Consider the following 26,410-nt stretch of genomic DNA (forward strand, 5'->3'; position numbering starts at 1 on the left):
AATTTGAATTTTGTTTTTTTTATTTTTATTAATAAAAATCATAAAGGGATCAATCAATTAATAAAAGTAGAAAATAACAATAAGAAAGAACAACACACAATAAACAAACAAACAACTGACTCAGTCTTCTTCTTCTTCTCTCATTGTTGTGAAATCTAATCAGAAAATCAAGTCATTATTTTATTATATATTATATAATCAACTAACAGATTTAATAGCAGCGCTAGAACAATTAGATTAGTAGATATAGATATGGGTTTATTCTTTTCAACAACATTATAGATTTTATAAATTTTCGAGAAATTATATTTTTATTTATTTTTTATTTATTTAATTTGTAATAATAATATCTATAACATTTATTTATTTATATTTATACATATATAGTACTTTCATTTTAGTTTGTTATCTTTGTTATTAAAGAGAGATCATCATTCTTAATTCTTTGGATATCCAAAGATTCACAGATCTTTTTAAAATTTCATAGTTTTGACTTTTTATCAAAAAAAAAAAAAAAGTTTTATATCTCAACATTCTCACACTCTTTTTAAATATTTATTTTTTTTTCAGTAAAAGAGTGTTTATTTTTGCAATTATTTGCATCTAATATTTTGACAAAATATGGATAAAGGTGGAAGTGGAAATAGCGGTGGTGGCAACGGTGGTGAAGATAGCTTTATAAATATAACACCGACTGGAATGAAACATCAGAACAATTTCACGACAGGATCACACAGAACGATTTCATTTTCGAGAAAAGCGCAGCCTGGAGTCATCCAGTTTGGTGCTGCGCGTTTCAAATCACAACCGGACCTCTCACGTGACATGCTGACTGGCGACCAATCTTCACAGCTCTGGCGTACAAAAGCCGGTGCTCAGAAATCAGATGATCTCTGGAAAGCATTTAAATCATCTATAGATACACCAGATGTAAATATCAATCATCCAAATCCAATCCAAAAACAAAATCCAAATCCATATCCAAAAACAAATCCATTTTTACTAATTTTCTTCAAATCAACTATCACACACACACACACAGGTCGCAGTTGATAATCTCAAAAAGTTTGTAGTTCATTATAATCCTCAGTTTGATCAGTGGAATAAAGAGTTACAACCGGACAGTCAGGACTTTAAGATCACTTCCGTCAAGATAAAGGCGACGCCACAGCTGGATTTGTCGGCACTTCAATTTATTGGATCGCAATTCAGTCAGTTCATTTTGAGTTTATCGCTGGCGCTCACCGACGACACCGTTCCCATACCGGAGGGACTCTATCTGATCACGTTGATCAACATCATGTCGCGTTCCACTCTCAACACACATATTCTTCAGGACGCGCTGACACACCCGTTCCAGGCGGCACGTCTTGCCGCGCTAAAGTTGACTTCGTTCCGTGACACCGGATCACCCGCTTTCATCAAATGGTGGCCCTATCTCAAGGTGCTCCTCGGTAACTTTTGCCAGATCGCTAGCAACCTTGCCTACGACCGAATTGGCTGGCAGCTAATGGTGAAACAAGGCACATCGTCTGGTCACGCGCCAGACATGTCCACCGACGAAATATCACCATCGACCTCGCCAACCTCTTCACTTCAAAATCTCTCGATATCACCACTGCAACATCTCTCACACCTCCAATCTAAACTCTCATCGAGTTCCTCAGATATACTATCATCAAGCGGCAACACCATAAATAACAACAACAACAACAACAACAACAGTCATAATTCAATTCTTATTGGATTGAAAGATCAACATCAAAATATAGGAAATAACAACAACAGCAACAGCAGTAGCAGTAGTAACAATACAAATAATTCAAACTCTTTAAGTAGTAGTAAAGATTTAAACAACAACAATAATAATTCAAACTCTTTAAGTAATAGTAAAGATTTAAATAATAGCGGTAATAATAATAATAATAGTAATAATAATAGTGGTTTTAGCAGTAGTAGTAATAGTGGTAATAGTTTTTCATATACAACACAACAGTTGTTTAAACTTGGAATTATTGGTATCTTGGTGGATTGTATTCAATTCTTTAATGATTGCTACGTTACTAAGCTGCCAAAAGAGAGTTCATCACAATTCCGATATCTTATCATTGACACACTTGGAATACTAATCTATTCGAGTGGCAATAATGTACATTGTAAACTAAAGGAATCGGGTGCCGACATGAAAACAATCATCTCTGCCATCGGTCGTAAAGCATACATCAAATCAACCAAGAAACTAAACACATTACAACGTGAATTTCAATATCAACTTCATGTATTAAGAGTTATTCGTGAATTAATGTAAGTATTATTATCAAAAACAAAACAAAGCTCAACTAATCAACCAATTATCAATATATATAGTCATAGTAATCCAATAAATGCAAAACAATTCTTATCGTTGAAAGGATTCAAGAGTGTTCAAGACTTTATTTTGTGGTGTACGGAATGTTTCCAACCGGAATCATTCCATTTCACAGATGATATTTGTCAGGAGTTGGGAGGTGGCGCTTCGGGCGGTGCCGGAGGATCGGTCATCTTCCCCGATGCTTTCAGTAGTTCCAAGGCACCGACCACCTACGACAGTCTGAACAGTGTGCTCAGCAGTCTAAAGTATACGACATTCTCGGAGCAATCGTTCATCAAGACACCGACATTCCTCAAGCGTAGCAAAGTCACTCAGCTGGCGCAACTGTTCTCTGTGTTGCAATCGATGACATTCACTGCAATACCTTTCTCAAAGATATCGGTTGCCAGTGGCAATAGCAGCAGTAGCAGCGGGTCGCTGTTCATCAACCAGAATTTCTCAAACTTTTCAAACTCACTCAACAACTGGTCGACCACCGTCTTTATCAACGCATCCGCCAACAACAACAGCAGCAGCAACAATATTAACTCCTCTCAGACACTGACAAACGATTGGGTAGCGCAATCGAGCGTTCCCACCAGTCCATTACCACCGACTCCACTACAATCGACAATCATCACCAACAGTCCATCTCCAAGTGGGAGTAGTCTAAATATTTCAAGTACAAACATTGGAAGTAACAATAACAACAACAACAACAACAACAGTAGCAGCAGCAGCATTAACAATAGTGGAGTAATAAGCCAAACGAATCAAGGTAGTTGGTCAAATTACAACTCACCAAACAATTCAACAACCAGTGTAATTACAGCGAGTACAACAAGTGGAAGTGGTGGTGGTGGTTCATCAAATACTGTCACTACTGCCAATCAGAGTGGTATCACCATCGGAAGTTCTTCCATGACCAGTCTGATGAGCAGTCCACTCTCAAATAGCAACACTGTCGTCAGTCCATACTTGCCTTCCACCTCACTGACCAGCTCATCGTCGATATTGGCCCACAGCAGCACCAACAATCATCATACATCTTCCAGCGGAGGAATGTCACCGCTATTGAACAACAGTTCCACGAATCTGTTGTTCGACCCCGATCAACCAAAGAAACATGTAAATATCTATCTAATTGAAATGCTATTGGAGGGATTGTTCAAGGAGAACTCAAAGGATATCAACAAGCCGAGTATTCTGCTGATGATCAAGACAAAGTATCCAGAGCTGCAGCTGATCGTACTGGAATATCTGGTGAAGATCGTTTTGGAGTCTGGCGAAGCAATGGATATCATGAGAAAGTACTTCCTCTGGGATTTGGTTCTCTCCGAGTACTTTTACGACTGCCAATACGACCCAGAGTATTTCGAGCAGTTGGATGCCATTCAGAAGAATAGAACCACCTACATCTTCAATGGATTGCGTTCCAATACGCTGACCGTCACTCAATTCCTTGCGACCTACGACCAGATCGACAACTTCGAAGAGATCATGGTACTTCTCGGATTTATGAAGAACAACTTGAATAGTCCTGCCAAGCTGGTGGACATTTGCCAACTGTTAATCAACATCACCAAATCGAACCCAAAAACAATCCGATCGTTGATATCACTAAAGATATTCACTCAACTCTCTAGTATCATTGAGAAACTCATTCAACAACCCGAGCAACAACAACAGGATCCAACCGCCAAGAAAGCAAGAAACATCTTACTCTCCTACCTCGGTCAGTTGATCGTCAACGAAGAACTCTCCATCCACGCACTCACCGACAAACAACTCATCGAAACACTCTTCCTCATCCTAAAGAAACAGGAACTCAAACAATATGCACTCACTCAAATCTATCATCTTATGAAATTGAATCCCGATTCCGAACAATCATTATCTGAAATGTATAATTATTATATCAGTCAATTATCAAAGTAAGTAGCAATTAATAACGATTGACAATAGTAACAAAAACTAATTGTTATTTATTTTCTAAACATAGGATAAAAGATGATACTACACCCGAATATGGATTCGATTTAACTCTTGCTTTGTTGGATGGAATCAGACAGGTTATCAAAGTTAATCCAAAGAAACAACAGTTGTTCAAAAAGTTTGGTGTTTTCATCAAGATTGTCAATCTCGTTAATATCGATGGAACCAAAGAGAGAATGTCTACTCTTTGTCACTCGGTGCTAAAGACTGTTATCATTTTGATGGCAAACAGCTCAAAGATAAAGAAACACTTTAGAAATCATATTGGTTACGATTCACTAAAGAATATCATTGTGAAATCGGAGCGATCCATCTCTGAGAAGACAATGAATATCTTGTTGGACATGATGGTCGATGGCGATTTCGATCGTGAGTACAACTACGTCATTCAGAACAGCGATGCAACTCTGTTGATCTTCCAGCTGCTCCAACACTTCCCGCTGGAGCTACAACACCAGATTCTCGATACATTTACTCCGATCGTTTTGAAATGTACAACGAACCAATCGGTCTGTTGCAATTGCCATTTGATTTACCATCTTCTCGGTGCCATCAACGCGAAACAACCAATGGAAATCACCACCAAGATTCTCCAGTTGATTCAGTATCTCGGTTATCACAGTGTGAGTGTCCGCGAGTTGAAAAAGCTGTTTGGACTGCTCAAGAGCGACGACGGTGAACACCGTCCACCCACGACATCGGTGCTGCTCTCGACCCTCCAGAACATAGCAGTGTCTCGAAATCCCGGTCCTCAAGTATACTTTGATTTCGACGGTAAAGATTCGTGTATCAATTTGCCGACGTTCGAGAAATGGCCATTCCCAAAGGGATTCACTTTTTGTGCTTGGGTGAGAATCGAGTCGTTTGTCGACCCGACTGGAACTCCCGACTACAAACCGCGACTCTTTAGTTTCCTCAATGATGCTGGCAACGGTATAGAAGCGTTGTTCATCTACCAACAGGTACAAGTACAAACGGTGACCAATGGAAATCAAGTGAAGACCGTCTTTCCAAGTTCTCTGGCTTTCGAGGAGAGAAAGTGGTATTTCGTTACAATTGTCTATTCGACCAACTTGTTCTCCTCGTCTGAGATCAAGATATTCATCGATGGACAACAACGTGCTAAAGCATCGGTGAAGATTCCCATTCACCAAGGCCCAATGAATAACTTTAAGATCGGTAACAACGCCCGTTGTTTCAACGAAGCAAGATCGAACCCTTTGTACGGTCAGATGGGAGCGTTCAACATCTTTGACGAATCGCTATCGCCTTCGCAAATCCAATCGATCTACTCACTCGGTGCCAATTTCAATACTTCTTTCCAAGACGTCGAGGGTATCTCAACAAAGAACAGTCATACCTTTGATCAATCGTTGACCAATCGTTTGTTCCTAAACTACAATTGTCGTGCGATCGAAGGTGATTTGTGTTTGGACAACACTCCCAATATCGGTGGAGATCGTAACTACGATGCAACTCTTGTCGCTATCAATCCGTGTGTCTCCAGAGACATCAAAGATATCATCTATTGTCTTGGCGGTATCAAAGTGTTGTTCCCTCTGATTCCACAGTTGAATCAGACACTTGCCGATCCTCAGCTTGACAGCACCAGCAGCAGCAAACTCACAATCCAAGTTCTCGGACTCTTCAAAGACATGTTGCGTGGATCCGAGGCAAATCAAGAGGAGATGCTTCGTTGCAATGGTTTGGCAGTGTTGTCATATCTACTCCAAACGATTCCACCAGAGAACTTGACACTCGGTGCACTCAACATTTTCAAAGACATGTCGAACCAGATTTCTGAGCCAAGTCTGGTTGAGGAAGTATATTCACTGCTTCTCGACTTCCGTCTTTGGATAAAGACAAGATTCGAAGTACAAAAGAGTTTGATGGTGATGATCAAGCAAATCATCTTTGATAAACACGACCAAGTCAAAGATATCATCACCGTACAAGTGATGTTGGATATTATGGCGAATTTCTATTGGTATGAATTCGCAGAGAGTAGTGCTATTCTCACCTCCAAGGACATTCTTCAGAAGCGTCCTAATCAATCGGATATAACTGATCTCCGTCAGGTTATCTTTGAAATTATACGTCAACTTCTTCGTAATCCAACTACCAGTGATGTTGCCGCCATCGCTCGTTACACCATCTACACAATGGACAAGACTCAGGTGATTGAAATGATTGAATTCCTTATCGATCTCCTCTCGAAATCCAGTTTCCAACAGTTCTTTGACGAGTTGGAAAAGATTGGAAGTACCGACATCTTCCTCACACTGATGAGCAACAAAGACGAAGCAGTTCGTGGTGCAGCACTCCAGTTGATCTCCAAACTACACTTGACTTCACACGCCAACAACCAAACCGTATCAAACAACAAGTTAACGCTGAAAAAGAAAGTCAAATCAATCTTCCAAGATTCAATTATCATTGCTCGTTCGCTACATCTGTTCCCACTCACCGAGTACACCTATCGTTATCTCATGGCATTTGCACTGGGATTCAATGTGGAACCAGTCAATTTCAACATAACGATGACACTTGAAGATCTTATGGCTGACCATGTCAATATTGTATTCCCAGAGATTATCGGTGCCATTTTGAAACTGTTGCCGACTGCCGAGAGTATCATATTGCGTCAGTTGATCCTCCAAAACATCAAAGTTCTAATGGGTAACAATGCAGCGAATCGTACATCGTTGTTGCAAATTGACAAGTGGCCAGAACACTTGTTCTCCGTTCTCAACGATGCCGAGATAAAGAATGACCAACAATACTCGAATGTAACCGATCTCATCATTGACATCATGAAGATACTGTCGATTCACTCACTCACCGAAGCCAAAGGTTATAAAACACTCGAGCAAATCTTGGCAACACTCAGACCATTCGCAGAGAGAGGTGTGTTGGATTATCACTATCTAACGAGAACATTACTATCCAATATTGTTCTCTCAATCCGATCGGAAGCAAACACAACCAGCGATAAAGAATCACCTTTGAATACCAGAAGCAAAAAGGTATTTGATAATCTCATTCATTTCCTTATGATTGTCGAAGAGTTTATCTTTTATTCGCCGTTGGACGATGTCAATCCACTGACCAGTTCATTTGCCATTGTTGACCTCAATGGGCTGGAACAATTCAGAGCTGCAGAGCCCGCCCAAACACCTTCGAATCTAATCAATCAACAACAACCGGGCAATAACGGTGGAAGTCCATCATCACCAAATTTCGTTGGTATGGCATCGAATGCTCTCAATAGCAATACACCAAGTTACTACAGTAAGATTCACTTGAACGAAAGAAACGAATGGGTAGATTACCAGTTGATTACCGAGCTGTTGGAGTTGGTAGATACTTTGAAGTTGTCGCAATACTCTTCAAGTGAAGGATCGTATACCACCGCTCTACAGACTGGCAAAGCAACTCAGATGTTCACATCACATCAACAGCGTATCATTCATCGTATACTGTTGGAGAGCATCAAAGAGTGTTGTAAACGTGGAGAGAACATTCAAGTGCTACACAGAAACACTTCGCGTTTAAAGAATCTTTTGGAGAAGGATCTCTCAACAAAATCTGAGGATTCCAATCTGAGATGTCTCTTTGCTCTGTCACACCTGATCAAAGCAATGAGAAATTGTACAATCGATAATAATATGCCTGCTCATCAACAAAAGTTGGTTGTCTCGATGAAAGAGATCATCCGTAAGACCAAGACTGGTGTCACCAATCACTTGGTACATCGTCATGTCAATACCTCACGTCATTCCGTTAGTCTCAGTGATATTGAACATGAGATTGCAGGTTGGGTTGCCGAGTTGTCAGACTCAACAAGAACCACCGACTTTAGTACTATTGTGATGTGTCACGTTCGTTGGACACATGTCTGTGAGTACGTCGAGGAGATGGCCAGCCAATTCGGTAACGAAGAGAAAGCAATTTCCTTGCGTGTAGAGAAGCGAAAGAAGAAGAGAAACAAGAATCTGCTAATCATCGAAGAGAAGGAAGCAGAAGCATTCTCTGTTGCCGAGAGAAAGGCAGATTTCGACTTGAAACAGGTCGATCGTTTGTTGTGGAATGTCGAGCGTGAAAGACGTTTGGCATTGTTGAGTGAGTTGCAGTTGGTAACCTATGAAACCAGTGCACAATGGAGAAGAATACTTCGTTCTCTTACAAACGAGCGTGGTCCATGGGGAACGACCGAGACTGTTGTCCACTGGAAATTGGACAAAACAGAAAACAGTTCGAGAATGCGTTACAAACAAAAGAGAAACTATCAATTCGATGAGCATGCCAACTGTGCGATTGACGACGATGCAACCGGTGGATCTCAATTCAAATCGTCGAAAGGAATAGAATCCAGTGACTCTAATAATAATAACGATGAAAACAGTAAGAAAGATTCATCTTTCTCCGATTTGAAGGTTAAGCCTTTACCTTCGATGGATAATGATTTGGTTGATGATTGGGCAATGGTTTGTGAATATGATAACCTCCTCGATGACCAAGTCGTTTCGATGTCACCGAATCACTCTTCTTCCAGCCCGAGTGGCGCCGCCAATATGACACTGCTCAGTAATCTCGCCAAGGAGAAGATCATCTATTCCACTCAATGCGATTGGGTATCACCTATGAATCTCAAAAAAGGACGATTGGATATCTCTGCTGTTCATTTCACTTTTACCGAGGAGATTGCCGAGTCTGAGAAAGAGTCGACACCCAACTTTGAACCGAAAATCAAAGTTTGGAATATCGAAACCGTCAAAGATATTCAATTACGTCGTTACCTGCTACGTGGAAGTGCTCTTGAGATCTTCATGAAGGATCAAACCACTTCATTCTTTAACTTTACCAAAAATGATCGTAACAAAGTGTACAGCAAGATCAACTCGGTGCGAAGAACCTACTTCCGTGAGACCATCACAAATCTCAATCCCTCCGATACACTCAAGAAAGCAACCACCGAGTGGCAACAACGTAGAATGTGCAATTTCGACTATCTTATGGTTCTCAATACGATTGCTGGTCGTACCTACAACGATCTCACTCAGTATCCTGTATTCCCGTGGGTCATCAAAGACTACACTTCGCCAACCCTCGACCTCAACAACCCTGAGATCTATCGTGACCTCTCCAAACCGATTGGTGCACTCAACGAGAAGCGTTTGGAAGTATTCAAAGATCGTTATGAATCGTTTGATGATCCAGACATCCCGAAATTCTTTTACGGATCTCACTATTCCAGTGCTGGAACCGTGCTTTTCTATCTCATAAGAATGGAGCCATTCACATCGATGTTCCTACAGCTGCAAGGTGCACGATTCGACCATGCCGATCGTATGTTTGATTCCATTGAAATGGCGTGGCACAACACTCTCACCAGTTCCACCGACGTCAAAGAGTTGATTCCAGAGTTTTTCTATATGCCTGAATTCCTCAACAATCAAAATCAATTCAATTTCGGTGTTAAGCAAAACGGTGTCCCCATAGGCGATGTCGTTCTCCCTCCATGGGCAGCGACACCTCACGACTTTGTACGTATCAATCGTGAGGCTCTCGAGAGTGAGTATGTATCGATGCATCTACACGAGTGGATCGATCTGATCTTTGGTGTTAAACAACGTGGACGTGCTGCTATCGATGCATACAATGTATTCTACTATCTCACCTACGAGGGTAGTGTCGATATCGACGCCATCGAAGATGAAACCATGCGTAAAGCAACAGAGTCGCAGATCAACAATTTCGGACAAACTCCAACTCAGCTCTTCTCCAAGAAGTCGCATCCTCAACGTGAGCCACTCCAAGAGAGTCAACAATCGATGTTCAAATCACCACAAAACCTCCATGCTTTCTACTTGAAAATTGCTATTAAACCGTTGGTCTATCTTTATATTCCCGAACAAACACAACCAATGTCCTATCTGCTCTCCGACAAGGTTGTGGTTATTGACAGATCGCGTTTGGTAACCAGTCACAAGTGGTTCCCAAACAACCAGAACGAGAAATCACCGTTCACTTTTGAATTGGATCCATCTTCCGGTGCCAAACGTCGTATTGGACTTCCATTTGCCAACGATGTTACCATATCTCAAAATTGTTTTGCTGTCACCAACGATGGACGTTACGTTATCAGTTGTGGACACTGGGATAATTCCTTTAAACTATCGTTCACTGACAATGCCAAATTGATCCAGTCAGTCATTAAACACAAGGATATTGTCACATGTCTGGCTTGGTCGTCGGACGGACAGACTTTGATCACAGGTTCACGTGATACCACGCTCATGGTATGGAATCTAAGTTCTCACAAGAGTGCAGTTCCCAAATTCGAGAATGTTCCAACACATATTCTCTATGGTCATGACGATGAAGTTACTTGTGTCGATCTCAACATCGAGCTAGATATTTGTATCAGTGGTTCCAAAGATGGAACTTGCATTATCCACAACTTGAGACGTGGTGAATACGTTCGTACCATTTCACTGCCAAAACAATCACCTGTCAGCAAATGTTCAATTTCAAATCAAGGTCATATTGTTATCTATTCACAAGTATGTAATTTTATTATTAATTAATTATCTATCAACCAAGATTATTAACTATCAACTATCCATTCATAAAGGCTGATCTAGTAATATATTTATATTCAATCAATGGACAATTGTTGAAATCTGTTGATACACACGAAAGACTTCACAGTATTATAATTAGTAGAGACTCTGAATATTTGATATCTGGTGGTGATAAAGGAACTGTTGTATTGAGAACTCTTTACAAGTAAGTTAAATATTTTTTAATGTTTTGAATCATTATCTAATATTTTATTTTTTATTTAGTCTTAAATTTGCTCATAAACTCAGTTTTGATACACCAATCAATTCTTTGGCAATGGGATCCGATCAAAAACATCTGATGGTTGGTTTGGAAGATGGCAGACTTTTAATTATTGCCAAATCAAAGACTTAAATTTTCAAGAATAAATCATTTTCAAATAATTTATTATAATATATCTTTATGTTAAAATATATATATCTTTATATTGGAGTTTTATTTGACCATCTCAAGCAAAAATTTAAACGATAATAATGTAGATAATTAAAAATAGATATATTTATTTAAAATTCACATAGATTGATGCATTCGAATTATTAATAGTCAAGGATTGGATTGGATTGAGTTGATATTTTTTTTAAGAATAAAAATTGTTATTTAATTGAGGTGCTCTTGTGCATACTGGACAATTGAGAACTTCGCATGTTCCATTTGCTACTCTATATCCATATCCGTTTTGATTGGTACCATTTGGTTTAACAATACCAAAATGACAATCACTATAGATATGTCCATTATAGTTGGTTGAATTGAATTGAGAAACAAGATATTGATTGATCACTTGAGCATCACTATCAATGTATTCAAGAGATGAATCATTAAGAGCCGGTGATAGGATGAACGGTCCGAATTTGTTATTGACATCCGAGATTGGAATTACACATGCGTATTGATGGCCGGGAACTGTGGTGAATCTGAAATTACCATTCTGGTCAGATACGACGGTAGCTATTTGTGAGGCAAGGTTGGCTAGATCATACAAATATACTGTAATATTAGATATTCCGACTTCATTGCAATCTTGTCTTCCATTTGCATTGCAATCGAACCAGATTCTTCCACATTCTGTAGTGTCAACTGGTACTGGAGGGTAGACAGGCGCTATTGCACCAAGACCTTGTGCTTTAAGATAACTTCCGGCAGTAGATCTGTAAATTGTAAATAATTTGGTTAGAGTACCGTTGATGCTGTTTAGCCAAGCAACACCTCCAGTACCAACGGCATTAATATCTCTTCTGGTGGATATAAAAGAATTTGGACCGGCTCTGGCAACACTACTTCCTATATAATCGCCAGAGGCAAAGAAACGATGACCTCCACGACCATATGGATTTACAGGTGTAGCGGTTCTGCTTCCACATATACCATTATATTCCAATACGTAATCTCCATACTTGTTTTTGCATGCCATCTGAAGATCTGGGTAAGCGCCATAACCCATGTTAAGTTCTGAAAGTCTATTCCTAAATGCAATAGCCATATTTCCAGAGTCATCGAACGCAATGCTGCTTATCATAGCTTGATGGCCAGTTGAAATTCTCCATGGACCAAAACTAGAATCATCACCTCTTTCTGGGTATGGCAATGGGAATTGTAGAACGGTTTCCCAGGTATTCGATGGATTTAGTCTTACAATAAATCCATCGAGTTGGGTTCCCGCATCACCAGAACAAACACCACCACAGTAAAGTGAGCCATTAAAGATTTTTACAGCGAAAATACGCCAGTCATAAGCTACCACACAGCCAGGGTTTGGAACAGGAACTTTGATGGTGTTTGATGCAGTTGGGTTTCTCGGTCAATGGCACTTGAACAATTTCATTAGTGTAAAAATTGGAAACATATAAATATCTTATGGAACTATCCATATCTCCCAAGGAACTCTTTCCAACATATAACTCGTCGAAACTGGGTTCGTTACCGAAGGTATGTGCGTCGGGACCCGAATAGTTTGCACCAAATATTTGATTTAAATCGGCATAGATTGATACATTTAAATCTTGGGTGATTCTGTAGATTCCTCCAGTTCCGGCAGGTCCAAAACCAGATCTATCCTTCCAATAGGCAGAGACATAGGTGTCTCCAGACTCTGGTCTATAGGTAACGCCATTCACAGCACCAGTGTCCTTATGTTTAGCCATAACAGTTTTTTGACCATTTAATCCGGTGGAATTTGCTGGGAATTGAATAACAGTAGGTTAAGAATGAAAACACATTGATAGGGCATTCCTGGCCATAGTCCATTTACTATCCATTTACCATCAGGACCAGAAACCGTCGAGAATATTAAAACATTGTTAATTGTAGAGTAGATATTGATGGTGATTCCTGGGAATGGTTTATCTTTTCCGTCAAAGATAAGATTCCAATTGAAATCGATGAAGACATTTCCAGAACAAGAAGCATTTCCCATTGGCAACAATGGGTAGTTTCCAAGATTATTGGAAAAATGTGATAAGACACCGTCAGATGGATTAGTTATGGTACCGGTGGTAACGTTGAAAGGTCCAATAACATTTGGATTAGTTACACCATTCAGTCCACCAAGTACTTTAATAGAATACGTTCCTTTTCGCACATTTTCAAAGATAAACTTTCCATTTTGATCGGTTGGAATAGATTTATTTTTTTACACAACTTTAATTAATTGTTGGTTAAAATAATGAAGCTGATCAAGAATTAATCATTTTCAAATAATTTATGATTATAACTTTGATTGTCTATCTTTATTATTTTGTGCCATTTCTTCTTCGACTAATACCGATTTTGAAAGATCACTTATTTGTTGTTGATAGTACTGGTGTCTAGACTTGTCGGTAAAGAAAGTGTTTGTAATCTTTGATAGTGTTGGGTAACAATTTTCAAGAATCTTTCTCATATCGATTGGCAAGTCTTTTACATTGATTGATTTGAGTGAGTTGATCATATTGTCCGTTGTTTTGAATATCGATGTTAAAACAGGATCTTCTCTGTACTCTGGGCGACGCAAACCAATCTCCTGAACTTTGAGAAGATCACGAGCGACCGCCTCATGTTTTACCAGAGCGATATTCAAAATGCTTCTAGTGTATATTGAAACGACTTCATCTGGATGCACAGCAATTACTTTATCGAGATCGTTTATCATAATCTTACATTTGGCTTCGAATATTCCACGTCTTGTAAAGTAGTTCGATGGTTCTTTTGAAGATGGCACTGCATATTTACTTTCATAGATCGAGTTGAATCGCTCGATTGCCTGATCACCATTACCCAAGAACAGATGAATGTATCCAAGTCTATTGATTGCATTGATCAACTTTACCTTGTTTTCTACAGGGTTATTCACTAATCTATTGATATAGCTACCAAGTATTTGCTCTGCTTCTTTGAATTCAGTATTGGCAACCAGTACCTGAGCGTACAACATACAAACTGCATCGTTGTTTGGGTGTTGGTCGTACAATGACTTGACTAGCTCCAATGCCTCTTGAAAAGAGTAGGTTCTAGCGAGAAGCGTTGCTCGGACCAATTGAACCAAGATTCTCTCTTCTTCATTATCGTATTTGTTCAACTCTAATGCTCTGTTGATAAGATTGTTACCTGTCCTCAAGTCGATTTTTTCTGATTCGTTAAAGAACAAATAGGTTCTAATGGCATAGTAGATAGACTTTCCAGTGGATTCTATCATCTTGTTGCAATGTAAGATAGCAGACTCCAATGTATCGTTAATGAAAAGTGGATCCTCTGTAAAGGAATTGGCAAGTTCCTCTGGGGTTCTAAGAAAACCGTTGAACTCCCACTTGATGGCATTGAAAGGTGAATGATTCATATGGAAATGATATTGATCGATCACTCTTTGATTGATACTGTTCATCACATAGTTGTAGAGATGAATCGAGGTATTTATAAAGTTGATATCTGTCTCATAGACGTTCAACTCTGATTGCTTTTCAAAGCAATTAAACACCTTTACAACTTGTTTAAGATTATTATTGTTATTGCTTGATTGGTTGTTATCATTCAAGTATTGATTGATTAGTGTTTGAATCGATATTGAGTTGTTCTTCATCTCGTTGATAATGGTTGATTGTTGCTCTGGTTTGAAGCCTGATCTTAGTGATTTGCGAAGCAATGATTTACTCTGACTCGGTAGACTATTCATGAATTGATTCCACTCGTTAGACAAAGTACTGGTGTCAAGTGTAGCAACATAGTTAGCTATAGCAGCTGCAATAATTGCGAAAGCATGTTGGTTTAGATTATTTGGTAGATTATTATATCTATCGGTGATCTTGAGTGCACTCGCCAGAGTTGCATCCAATTTATCGAGAATAACCGTCTTTGATTTTATCATTATAATATAAATATTTAAAAGATAGATATCTTTTACTCTTTCAGTTCCATTTTTAATTGACATATCCTAAAAAATATAAATATTAATTATCATCTTAGTATCTAAATTACTATTATTATTATTTTGAGTAAACATGTTATATACTAAACTTACATCCCAATGTTTCAAAACATAATCAGCATATTTCCAAGCTTCTTGATATTTCTCTTGTAATGAAAGACAAAAGGCTATGTTATAGGCTGTGAGACTGTCTTCTTGTTGGTCATAAAGAATCTTTAGAGTTTCAAGCTTCTCAGGAATATTGTCTTCGAGAAGATAGAACGCCTTTGCCATCAATCCATTGCGGTAATCTTTGTAGTTCGGTGAATTCTTGTATTCCGAGGTTTTACAACTTGCCAGTCCGAGATTGATTCTCTCCAGTGCTTTCTTGTGGTTGCCAACGGCATGCTCGGTGATTCCATAGTAGATAGAGTCAATCGGTGTCAATTGCTCTGGGAATCTATCCTCCCAGATCCTCATGATTTTGAGACATCCTTGGTGGTCTGCGATTTGCTCGCAGCACAAATAGGAGGATCTCAAGAACGGCACATCCACTTCCTCGGGATTGTCGGCCATCGCCTTCAGCGAGAGTTCCGCCGCCGATCGATTATCACCTCTCTTCACAAAGATGTGTAGCTTTCCAAGATCGATGTTGAACATCAATAGCTTATGATGGGACGGGTCGAATTTCCTGATTTCCAAATAGGCATTGTCACACTGCTCCATCGCCTTCTCGAAATCATGCAGGTCATTCAGATAGATTCTAGATTTGGTCAGGTATGACTCTATGATATATTCATTATCCAACCGAATGATTCGGTCACACACCGCCAAAGCATCATCAAACTGTCCCATTGATTCCAGTTCAAAGACTTGACGAATCAATTTGATTGACTCTTGATATCTATCGTCGGTTTCATTGGCAGCATTACCACCACCACCAACAGCATTATTACTATTACCAATACTAAAATATCTTTTAACTACACCAACACCACTTCCACCAATAATATTTGATTGAAATGACATTTTAGATTGTTGTTGAAATAAATGAGTGTTTTTTAATGTATGACCTAATATTATAGATTGATTACTTTGATATGATTTTAAACTATGATTACATATTGTTGTTGAAAATTGTGTTTTTGTTGTTCTTTGTACAACCGATGCAATAAATCTATTCATTTTTTAACAACTAATTATCATCAACTTTAAATAAATATATTAAATATACTTTCAGCTCAGTTCTGAATGAATATCAAAAGATATGGGAGACAACAACTAAAATTTAGGTGGATAAATGGTGAAAGGTTTTCAAGATATTAGTATAAATTTCTGAAATTAAAAAAATTAGATATTTTTAGATATTAACAAGCTTTTACTTTTAAACTAATAATTTATTCATTGTGAATATTGTACTGTTCAGAACAAACAATTATAATTAGAATTAAATTTCGATTTCATTGTATTTTAAGTTAAAATATTTTTTTATCTATTTATTTATTCTTTTTGTTGTGTATCTTGTTGTTGTTGTTGTTGTTGTGGTTGAGAGTTGTCTGCGATGGTCGTGGTAGATCTATCTTCTGGAACAATCGGTGTGATCATTTCTTCAAACTGTGGTTGACTCATTTGAGTGAATGAAGTGTTAGCTTTCTCCCATGGCTAAAAAAATTAAAGAGTTAAAAAAAAGAGAAAGAGTTAGATAAAAGTGTTGGTATTCTTTCTTTTCTTTTGTTTTGTTTTGTTTTACTTTACATACCTTTAATGGTCTCACTTTTACACCTTTATCGACATTACCGTTGGTAGGGGAATCGTTGATATCAGTTCTAATACCTGGTGGAGTTTTACCTTGTTTCAATTGATTGATGACATCGACGAAATTCGACGAGTATGGAGTTTCATCTTTCTTTGTCTGTTGTGGTTGAGCTTGTGGTGGTGGAGTTTGGGTGGTAGTGGTAGTTGTTGTAGTAGTGGTAATGGGTGTTTCAGCTGATATCTCGTGGTCACCACCTTCCCATGGATCGTCGAAACCGGCTGGAGCAACCGTGTTATTGGTGGCGCTGTTAAATGAATTTATATTGGATGGTGTTGATCCTCTTTCATCTTTTTTCTTGCTTGGTGATGCACTCCAGCTGTCTATGTAACCAGAGTTACTATTGTTGTTGTTGTTACTGGCTGTAGTAGTAGTGGTTGTAGTAGTAGTATTATTATTATTTGGTGTCGATGGAGAAGATGATGATGGAGAGGATGGCGATTGAATTCCTATGGGATTGGGTGATGATCTCTGTTGCCACGATGGAATGGCTGGTGGTGTTTCGCTATTTGGTTTCCACGACATATTGGCATATGGATTGGCAGTGCTGATAGGTGGTGGTACTCCTCCGATCTTATTAACTCTTGGTTTAGATGCTTGTTGTTGTTGTAGTTGCTGACCTCCTTTAATATGCAAAGATGATGACGATGGTGTTGTTGTTGATGTTGTTGATGATGATGACGATACATTATTATTATTATTATTGGTTGTTGTAGTTGATGTTGTTAATGAAGTAGGTGGTATTCTAAAATCATTTTCATCTAGACTGGAATTTGAGTAGGACAATGGGTTGATTGAGTACTGTGGACTATTGATGAGACTAGAGAGATTCTTGATTTCCTTCTTGATATCATTGATTTCGGCGGTGCTGTTTGCCTTTTGCGAGTTGTTTTGCTCGATCAACTGTTTCATTGGTTGCAGCAAGTCCTTGAAATCATTTGCTTGCGAGGTGATTGTTTGTTGCAACAGGTTGATCTGCTCTTGTAGGTCGGCAATCTTCTTCTCTGTCTTTTTCTCCTTCTTCTCATCGACATTCGAGTGTCTAAAGTATGGCATGATGTAGTTGGAGGTAAGATAGGCAAGTCCCGAAGCTACACCGACCAACGCGGTAACAGACATCAACACATTTCCCCATGAGAACTGGTTGTTTGCTGCGTAGAGTTGTTGTTGTTGCTGTTGAAGTCTTCTATCGTCTTGGTAGTTGGTAAGTTGATAATCACGTTGTGGAACTTGTTGTTGTTGTTGTTGTGGTTGATAATATTGCTGTTGTTGTTGTTGTTGCTGAGTGTTGTTATTCGGTGAGCTGATGGAAGAGGATGGTGAGAGTGTATTGGTTACTCTTCCGGAGGTGGATGTAGTTGGTCTGCCTGTGGATGATGGTCTGGTAGTTGCAACCGAGCCAGAACCACTTGTAGCAGTAGTAGTGGAACCAGCACGCATCTCTTCATTTCGCTTCAGTGCTTCTTTGATCTCCTCACTCGTCAGACCTTTCTTTTCGAGATAGGCAACCTTTCTAGCCAAAGCAGTATTCTTAACATTTGGATTGGTAAGGAAAGATACAGCTCTTCTAACCATATCTTCTCTTACATTTGGTGTTACATCTTGTTGCTGTTGCTGTTGATTATTAAAACTTAAAGTTGATTTCTTGGAAGAATAGTTTTTATCTGCTTCTTCACCATCATCTTGTTGCTGTTGTTGTTGCTGTCTTTGTTGTTGTTGTTGTTGTTGTTGTTGTGTGTTTAGCAGGTTTTACTTTCTTCTTTTTAACTACAACTTCCTCTTCTTCATCATCGTCATCTTCTTGCTGCTGTTGTTCTTGTTGTTGCTCACGTTTCTTTCTCTCCTCGATGATACGTTTCGCTTCTTCTTTTCTCTTTTGTATTCTCTGTCTAGTTATCTCCTCTTGGCTCATTCCAGACGATTCTGTAACAGCTGTTGGTGACGATGTTGTCGACTCACTGCCAACATTGACATCGCTCTGTTCAACCGATTCACTAGCATTATTCTAAAAAAATTGAAAACAAGTCAAGTAAAGTCAAGTCAATACAAAACCATTCTGAAAAAAACAAACAATAAAAAAATAAATAAGAATATAAATCAAATATACTTACATCTTGATCCATTTTCTAACTAATAATTGAATTTACAACAATAATAATAATAAAAAGAATAAATAAATTAAAAAAACATCATTCAAAATAAAATGAAAAAAAACAGTTGGGATTTTCAAAATAATTATTCGCAAAACACCACGTATCACCAATTTTAGGATTCAAAAATACTTGTGCGATCTTGCAAAATAAGATATATATAATTAAGAATTTATTGTTGACAATTACAATTCAATTTTTAAATAAATAATGTTTATATATATATATATATTTTTATTAAATATTTTTTAATAACAATAAAAATTATTATTATTATTATAATTATTAGTACAAATATACTTTTATAAATTTGATTGATTGTTTTGATTGAATGTTCATTATCATTATTATCATTTCTTTAAAAATCGTTGTAACAAGAGAATAAGTTGTTGTTGTTGTTATTGCGCTATATTGTTGTTACTATAGATGATCTTTTGTGTTGGAAGGTGATTTTGAATTTAAAACCTTTTGAAGATTTGCCTTTTTGGTAGAGTTGGAGGCATCTCTTATCTCTTTGATCCAATCGTCTTTCTCCTCTGGCTTTGAACTGCTGATAACTATTACCTTTTCGTTGCGATCGTCGCGTCCACTCCAGTAGATTCTGAAGGAGTTCTCGGCGCTCTCGTTCGATGGCACGTCGATCACCTTGACATCGACGAGCGGCATCGTCGTCAGCACAAAGTATTTCGATTTCTTTTGTTTGGTGATCAACAGCGTATCGTTGAACAACAGCAGATATCGGTATTTCGATACTTTCTTCTGACGTGATTCCATCATCAGTCCCTCCTTGATCAGCTGTCGCATTCCATTACTCAGATGGAATCCCTCAGCCAGTCCAAACACTCGATCCTGCAACTGATGTGCTTTCGCCAGATTCTCAGCTCTTCGTTTCGATTCGTTCAACTGATCGGCCACCAACTTTGTTCTTCTCAACGCATCCTCCAAACAATTTCTCTCCATTGCATCAAAAGAATGTGAAAGTAAATCGGTCAACAATAATATATATCTTGGTATTCTTTGTACAGGCTGATAAATTACCAAAAAAATTGGAATGAATTGTTAGTACAATTGTTATATATATATTTAACTATCAACTTTAATAACTTACTCTAATTAAATATGATTCCAATGTTTCACTTTTACATTGATCTGAAAATTGACATTTCTAATATATGAATAATAATAATTTATGAGTTAATAAACAAAAGATCTTGAAAAGAAAGCAGAATGCTTACATCTAAAAACTCTTTAAATCTAGGTAGTTTTGTACGATTCTCATGAATTAAATCCAATGCTCTATTGAATCCATTGATGTAGAATCTATATTCAGGTATTGTGTATTGTTGATCCCATAGCCATTGGAATGCTTGAGACAGCTCCATTACATCTGCTTCCTCTATCGCCGATGAAATAGACCGCAGCTTCTTGAGGAATTCACAGTTGACTCTGAATATTTGATCGATGTTTGAAAAGATTGCTTCTACCAACTCCTCTGACAGTATTGGTGGATTGGAAGGTGCGACCACCAACGGATTGTAATAGACTCTGATACAGACGTTGAGTGCGTGAATATATGCCTGTTCAGTATCGAGTATCTCCTTGATGATTTTGCCGCGACGGAAATTGATAGTGGAGTGATCCTCGTTGGAGAGCGGCGGTGTGGTGTTGGTCGATGAGTGATTCGGTGAGTAGTTAGAGTTGCTACAGATACTGCTGTTGCTAGCGTTGTCGTTGGCTGCGTTGCCATCGCCATTACCAAGCATCATGTCTTTAATTGGCGAAATACTGCGTGTGTAACGCGCCAACATGTCTTTGATCGGTGACGGTGACAGTGAGAGTGACGGGCCGAGACTGTCGGTTGGATCCAAATCCGAGAGATCTTCGCGAGTTGTGTTCAACTCACTTTGGAACTCGTCAGAGACGGGCACCCTCAGATTCTCCAGTGCCTGCAACACCGAGACACGCACATTGACATGCGGGTAGTCGGTGAGCATCGCCAAGTTCATCTCGCAGCCCGATTCATAGAGGATATGCCGACAGTTTTCATCGATACAAAGATTAGCTATCACCAGCGAGATTGCTTCGAGCAGGTGTGACGTGTGTTGAGATGGATCGCGAAGCAGCTCATTCAGTCCGTCGACCAAATACTTGGAACGCAACACCCGACGAATATCCTCGTTGGCAGTGAGATTCGCCAGACAGCTAATAGAGAGTGCTTTCAAAGAGAGCGGTGAACTCACCGATGCCACACTGTCAATCAAAGGCATAATAGCGCCACTATCGAGAATCGGCTTCTCAGTCTCCTCGGTCAACGACAAATTAATCAGAATCTTTACAACCTGTTCTTTTACCACCAGAGGTGAAGATGGTGACGATAAAAATGATATTAATTGATATAAAACACCTGATATCGATATAATTCTTCTTATTAATGCTATAAAGAATATTGGATTTAGTTAGTTTTTTTTTAATTGATTTGACATTGCGATCAATTGATAATGATAATGATGACATACGATGATATATTGTTAAAACATGAATAATTGAACTAAGTGATAAAATTAAATCGTTGGATGGCGTTGGATATCGAGATGATAGGAGTTTGGTGATGTTTGTTATGGTTCCACTATGACAGAAAGTCTTTTGATTATCTAGGTATTCTGCACAGGTATCTTTGTGCATTAGATTTCTCAGAGGCTGACAAGCCAGTATGATGAGGGAGTGATTCGATTTCTTGAGAAAGTTGTTTATCAGTGAATGAACGACGCCATGCTCAACCAAAAGATAAGAGTGTTCGGCACACAGTGTCAAATTGGTCAATACCCACAACGACTTTTCAATAACATCTTGATTATCATTCTGCAATAACTCTATTAAACTATCTACTAAATTATATTCCGATTTTATAACTTCCATGCTATTATGATCTGTTTTTTGAAAATTTCCAGAAAAATGGATTTGCAAATAAAAAGTTGTGAGTTTTGTGACTTGAAAAATATTGAAATTGTCACAGAGTGATTAATTGATTGATTGATTGATTTTAACTTACGATTCAAACATAAATGACTTAATAGCCAAGTTGATAACATCTGTATTACTTCATTGTTGGACTGTAAGAGTTCTTTCAATTTCTTTGATCCAACCAAATCGAAAATAGTGGTTTGAACAGAACTCTCTGTTGATCCATTAATCAAATACCTTAGGGAATGCTCTTGTACTGAGACATCCGTTGACGATAACTTTTCTGCACAGCTTCTCAGTCTCTCCATTTGATCAAATCTTAATGGATTAACAGTTTTTACAAGTTCTGTTTACTTTTTTTACTACTATTATCTGACTTTCTATTTTTTGATTGTTTAACAAATATAAAAATAATTGGTAAATAAAATAAAAATTATTATTGTTGGAGTTGGAATATTATTATTATTACTATAGTTCTATTGATTTTAATAAGATTATTAAATAATTATATGATAAATAATATATAATTTCTATTCTATTCTATTCTTTGATTAATCAAAAAAATATATATATGTATTGTTTTAATGACTATTTTACTGTATAACTAAAGTTGCACTAACTATTGAATTAATGAGTTGTATGTGTCTGCCTGCCTGTCTGCTATCTAACAATCTATATCTATCTATCTATTTATCAATAATAATGATACGATATGATATTTATTTTATAAATATAAAAATAAATAAAGTCAGTAAACTAATCTATTTAATATGATTGATTTCCTCTGTCAGTAATATTAATAGGAGGCGATGAATAAGTGTTGTCTAGTGTAGGGTAAGGTATATTGTAGAGTCAACATTAAACAATAATTAATGATATAAATATATATTTTTGTATGTAATATATGTTATGTTATTTTTAAAACAATCCAATAAGTTGATTTGTGTAAATTGAATCAAATTTAATGGGATACTAATAAATGTTATTTTGGTAAATAAATATCGATTTTGTTGTTTTGTTTTTTTGGTGTGTGGTATTTATATATATGTTTAGTAGTGGTATTCTGATTTATATATATATGATTATGATTCTAATTCTGATTCTGATTATAATTATGATTTTACTAAACAAATTGATGATAAAATAAAATATTGATTTGATTTGAGTTAATATTTGGAATCTAAAGGATTTATTATTATTATTTATTATTTTTATTATTTTTTCGAAGGATTAGATGATTTGTTTGGTTTTGGATTATATTGTACTTTTGCTTAGCTTGGTTATATTTGTTTGTTTTTTTTTGCTTAATTAAACTTATAAAGTTAACAACAATAAAATTAACGAAATCATAACAAAAATAATTAAAATAAATATAAAAAATAAAAAATAAAACAAAACAAAACCTAGATTGGATAATATTATAATATTAATATAATTTGATTGTTTGATCTCTATGTTGCTTATTGTTTACACCAATTTCATTAACTAAATAGGATGGATATTAGAATATATATATTAAAGAAAAACCAAAACAAAAAACACATACCCCCACAAAGAAAAAAAATAATAAATAATCAAACACAAACAAACAACACACGAATTCATCAATCAATCAGACAACTTTCAAATATGATAAATGAATGTGAGTAAGTGTTAGACTGTTAGAATGTGTGTGTTTGGTGTTGGAACATACATACAACAGAATTGAATATTTAATTAAAATGGAATTTAATTAAAATTTTGTTAATTGAGGAGAGTAAGAATAAGAGTTAGAGTGTGAAAACCAAAAAAAAAAAGTAGTACAAATAACCACATACATTCAAATTTTAATTGAATGAATTCAATTTATGATTGATTTCAATTAAATTTTGTATGTATGTTTTTATTTGTACATATATCTATCTATGCTCTATAAATACTGTTGGAGGTAAATGAATGATAACAAAACTAAGCATTTGAAACGACACAACATCAATATTTAATATTTAAAATGCAAGAGTTGTGGTAAATTATTGATCATGATCGCTGTTTGATTATTGGCTGTTTATTTGTTGGAAGTCCAACAAAATAATAATAAAAATAATAGTTGGATTGATTAATTTAAAATAAACTTTACATGAATCTATCTCTCTTTGAATGAATATAAAGATGGAAAATATTTAAATATTTTGAATAATGTGAAAATACAATAACTCTTACAAAATAGTTTTACTCTCTTTTTTTTTTATTTTATTGTCAAGAAATAATCATGGTTATTGGTGTCAATTTGTTTGGTGCCTATCTGTATAAAAATAATCAAAAGTGTATTATAATTGGATTGTGAAAATCTATTAAATGGAGTTATGTTTTTTGATGATGATGAAGATGATGATGATGAGAATAATCCACAATTGCCACTAACTATTGGCTTCAAAATAAAATAAAAAAAACTAATAGCCCATGACTTTGTTGGTTTTATGTGTGGTGTTTATGAACAATGATTATTATTGTTGTTGATTTCATTTCATTTTATTTTCTTGATGGGTGTGTGTGTGAAAATTTATATGTACTCAATAAATGTGGGAAGTAAAAGGGTAGGTTTGTGCATAAAGATATTTACCACTCTACTACTATAGATTGAGATGCCATATGAAGTAACAGTGGTCGTTGTTATTGTTGTTATTATTGTTGTTCTGTTGTTTAGTTGATTGATTTAAATCTATTGTAAATAAACAGGTTTGTGTTGATTGGGTTGTCATGACATGTTGTCCACAATGTTGCTTGCACTGCACTGCAGTAACAAAATCAATCACACATCACACATCATACCATACACACCGACAACAACATCAAAAAAGAATAAAAATATATGTGATGAAGAGGACGTAACCAATCGTCAGCGGGAGTATTAACAAAACAAAACAAAACAAAACATAACATAACATTGTTGAATGATCATGATCATGATCTTGTTCTGAAGGTGTAATGTAATAGAATAGATACTATTATAAAACATATTAGACATTGACTGACCTGCTGTGCGTTCATTCACTTCATCACTATATAAAATAAATCTTGAATAGATTTACGATCGGTTTTTGATACCAAATGAAATCTTTCGATCTAACCGATGAATGAAACTACGATGCTATACTTTTATGATTACCGATTTGTTTATTAATTAATTAATTATTACCTATATATATATAAGTATATTTATGTAAACTAAAAGGTAAAACAACATTTTTCATCATTTTTAATTAATCGAAAAAAAAAAAAAAAAAAAAAACGAAATTCTTTGAAAAATGTGGCTCAAGAAATGAAATGATTTGCCTGTAAGAAAAAATTTGACATGTATCTATGTATTTTGAACAAAGTTAAGTTTTTTTTTTAAAAGGATATGTTATCTATTTACAATTATTTTATTTCTATATATATTTTTTACAACATTAATATTAATTAATATTTAAAAGAATTCTTCTTTAATAACTTTATTATTTTTCCACTGTTGGAATGCCCATTGAGTCTTTTGCATTCTGTTTCCAGCATATGTGAAATCCATATACATTTCATATCCTGTGTTGTCAGCATCAACAATGATCTTAAGGACTTTGGCTTCATGTACAGTTGCATTACTTGAGAAACCTTTCCTCTACCTTTCTATTCTCTGCAAAACCAACTCTATTCGTTGAATCTCCTTTCTCATACATCACTATATCTTGATGATAGAACTTGTCAAACACTTCTAAGATTCTATTCTCCTGAATACCTTTGATTATAGATTCTAAATTTAATCTAAGATTTGAATTTGGTAGAACTATTGATTGAGATTGAGATGAAACTTTTGTTGGTGAATTTGTAATTGCTGTGGGAATTAAAACTGGTTCATATTTCGCAGTTTGAAGATTATGTGAAGTTGGTGTCTTTGATTTTGATGGATTTTTATTTTTATGAATTTTATTTCCGATTTTGGAAAAGAATCTTTTAATTTGTACCATTTTATTAAATATTTATATTTAGATATAATAAAAAAAATTGAATAAAGTATTAGATATATTTATTTTTCTTTAAATTTTTTTGTTTTTTTGAATGAATATTATGAAAATCAAGAAATAGTACTATTTATAATTTTTATTTAAATTCAAGATCATTAATTTTAA

General features: G+C 36.3%; 6 protein-coding genes across 6 annotated transcripts; 1 reads left to right on the forward strand and 5 right to left on the reverse strand.

Moving 5' to 3' along the window:
• Nucleotides 1–621: 621 nt before the first annotated feature.
• Nucleotides 622–11,326, forward strand: lvsC (BEACH domain-containing protein; the record flags this gene model as incomplete). The annotated part of the gene is made up of 6 exons (XM_020582123.1): nucleotides 622–930; nucleotides 1,337–2,304; nucleotides 2,368–4,284; nucleotides 4,353–10,911; nucleotides 10,983–11,137; nucleotides 11,197–11,326. 6 exons carry the CDS (start codon nucleotides 622–624, stop codon nucleotides 11,324–11,326), a joined length of 10,038 nt encoding a protein of 3,345 aa, XP_020427426.1.
• A 223-nt stretch (nucleotides 11,327–11,549) lies between these two features.
• Nucleotides 11,550–13,573, reverse strand: PPL_11369 (colossin D; the record flags this gene model as incomplete). Its single annotated transcript, XM_020582124.1, has 4 exons — nucleotides 11,550–12,765; nucleotides 12,872–13,148; nucleotides 13,187–13,522; nucleotides 13,567–13,573. 4 exons carry the CDS (start codon nucleotides 13,571–13,573, stop codon nucleotides 11,550–11,552), a joined length of 1,836 nt encoding a protein of 611 aa, XP_020427427.1.
• Nucleotides 13,574–13,676: 103 nt separating this feature from the next.
• On the reverse strand, nucleotides 13,677–16,532 carry PPL_11370 (tetratricopeptide repeat protein; the record flags this gene model as incomplete). Its single annotated transcript, XM_020582125.1, has 2 exons — nucleotides 13,677–15,374; nucleotides 15,462–16,532. The coding sequence occupies 2 exons, from the start codon at nucleotides 16,530–16,532 to the stop codon at nucleotides 13,677–13,679; spliced, it is 2,769 nt and encodes a 922-aa protein (XP_020427428.1).
• A 315-nt stretch (nucleotides 16,533–16,847) lies between these two features.
• On the reverse strand, nucleotides 16,848–19,283 carry pex14 (uncharacterized protein; the record flags this gene model as incomplete). The annotated part of the gene is made up of 4 exons (XM_020582126.1): nucleotides 16,848–17,009; nucleotides 17,107–18,861; nucleotides 18,914–19,165; nucleotides 19,272–19,283. The coding sequence occupies 4 exons, from the start codon at nucleotides 19,281–19,283 to the stop codon at nucleotides 16,848–16,850; spliced, it is 2,181 nt and encodes a 726-aa protein (XP_020427429.1).
• A 447-nt stretch (nucleotides 19,284–19,730) lies between these two features.
• On the reverse strand, nucleotides 19,731–22,579 carry gxcY (pleckstrin domain-containing protein; the record flags this gene model as incomplete). Its single annotated transcript, XM_020582127.1, has 6 exons — nucleotides 19,731–19,850; nucleotides 20,419–20,475; nucleotides 20,546–20,855; nucleotides 21,459–21,744; nucleotides 21,827–22,237; nucleotides 22,360–22,579. 6 exons carry the CDS (start codon nucleotides 22,577–22,579, stop codon nucleotides 19,731–19,733), a joined length of 1,404 nt encoding a protein of 467 aa, XP_020427430.1.
• A 1,916-nt stretch (nucleotides 22,580–24,495) lies between these two features.
• PPL_11373 (uncharacterized protein) lies at nucleotides 24,496–26,248 on the reverse strand (the record flags this gene model as incomplete). Its single annotated transcript, XM_020582128.1, has 4 exons — nucleotides 24,496–24,678; nucleotides 25,184–25,252; nucleotides 25,741–25,900; nucleotides 25,959–26,248. The coding sequence occupies 4 exons, from the start codon at nucleotides 26,246–26,248 to the stop codon at nucleotides 24,496–24,498; spliced, it is 702 nt and encodes a 233-aa protein (XP_020427431.1).
• Nucleotides 26,249–26,410: the final 162 nt, after the last annotated feature.

The sequence above is a fragment of the Heterostelium album genome, assembly GCF_000004825.1.
Source record: "Heterostelium album PN500 unplaced genomic scaffold PPL_scaffold13, whole genome shotgun sequence".
Classification (NCBI taxonomy): Eukaryota; Evosea; class Eumycetozoa; order Acytosteliales; family Acytosteliaceae; genus Heterostelium; species Heterostelium album.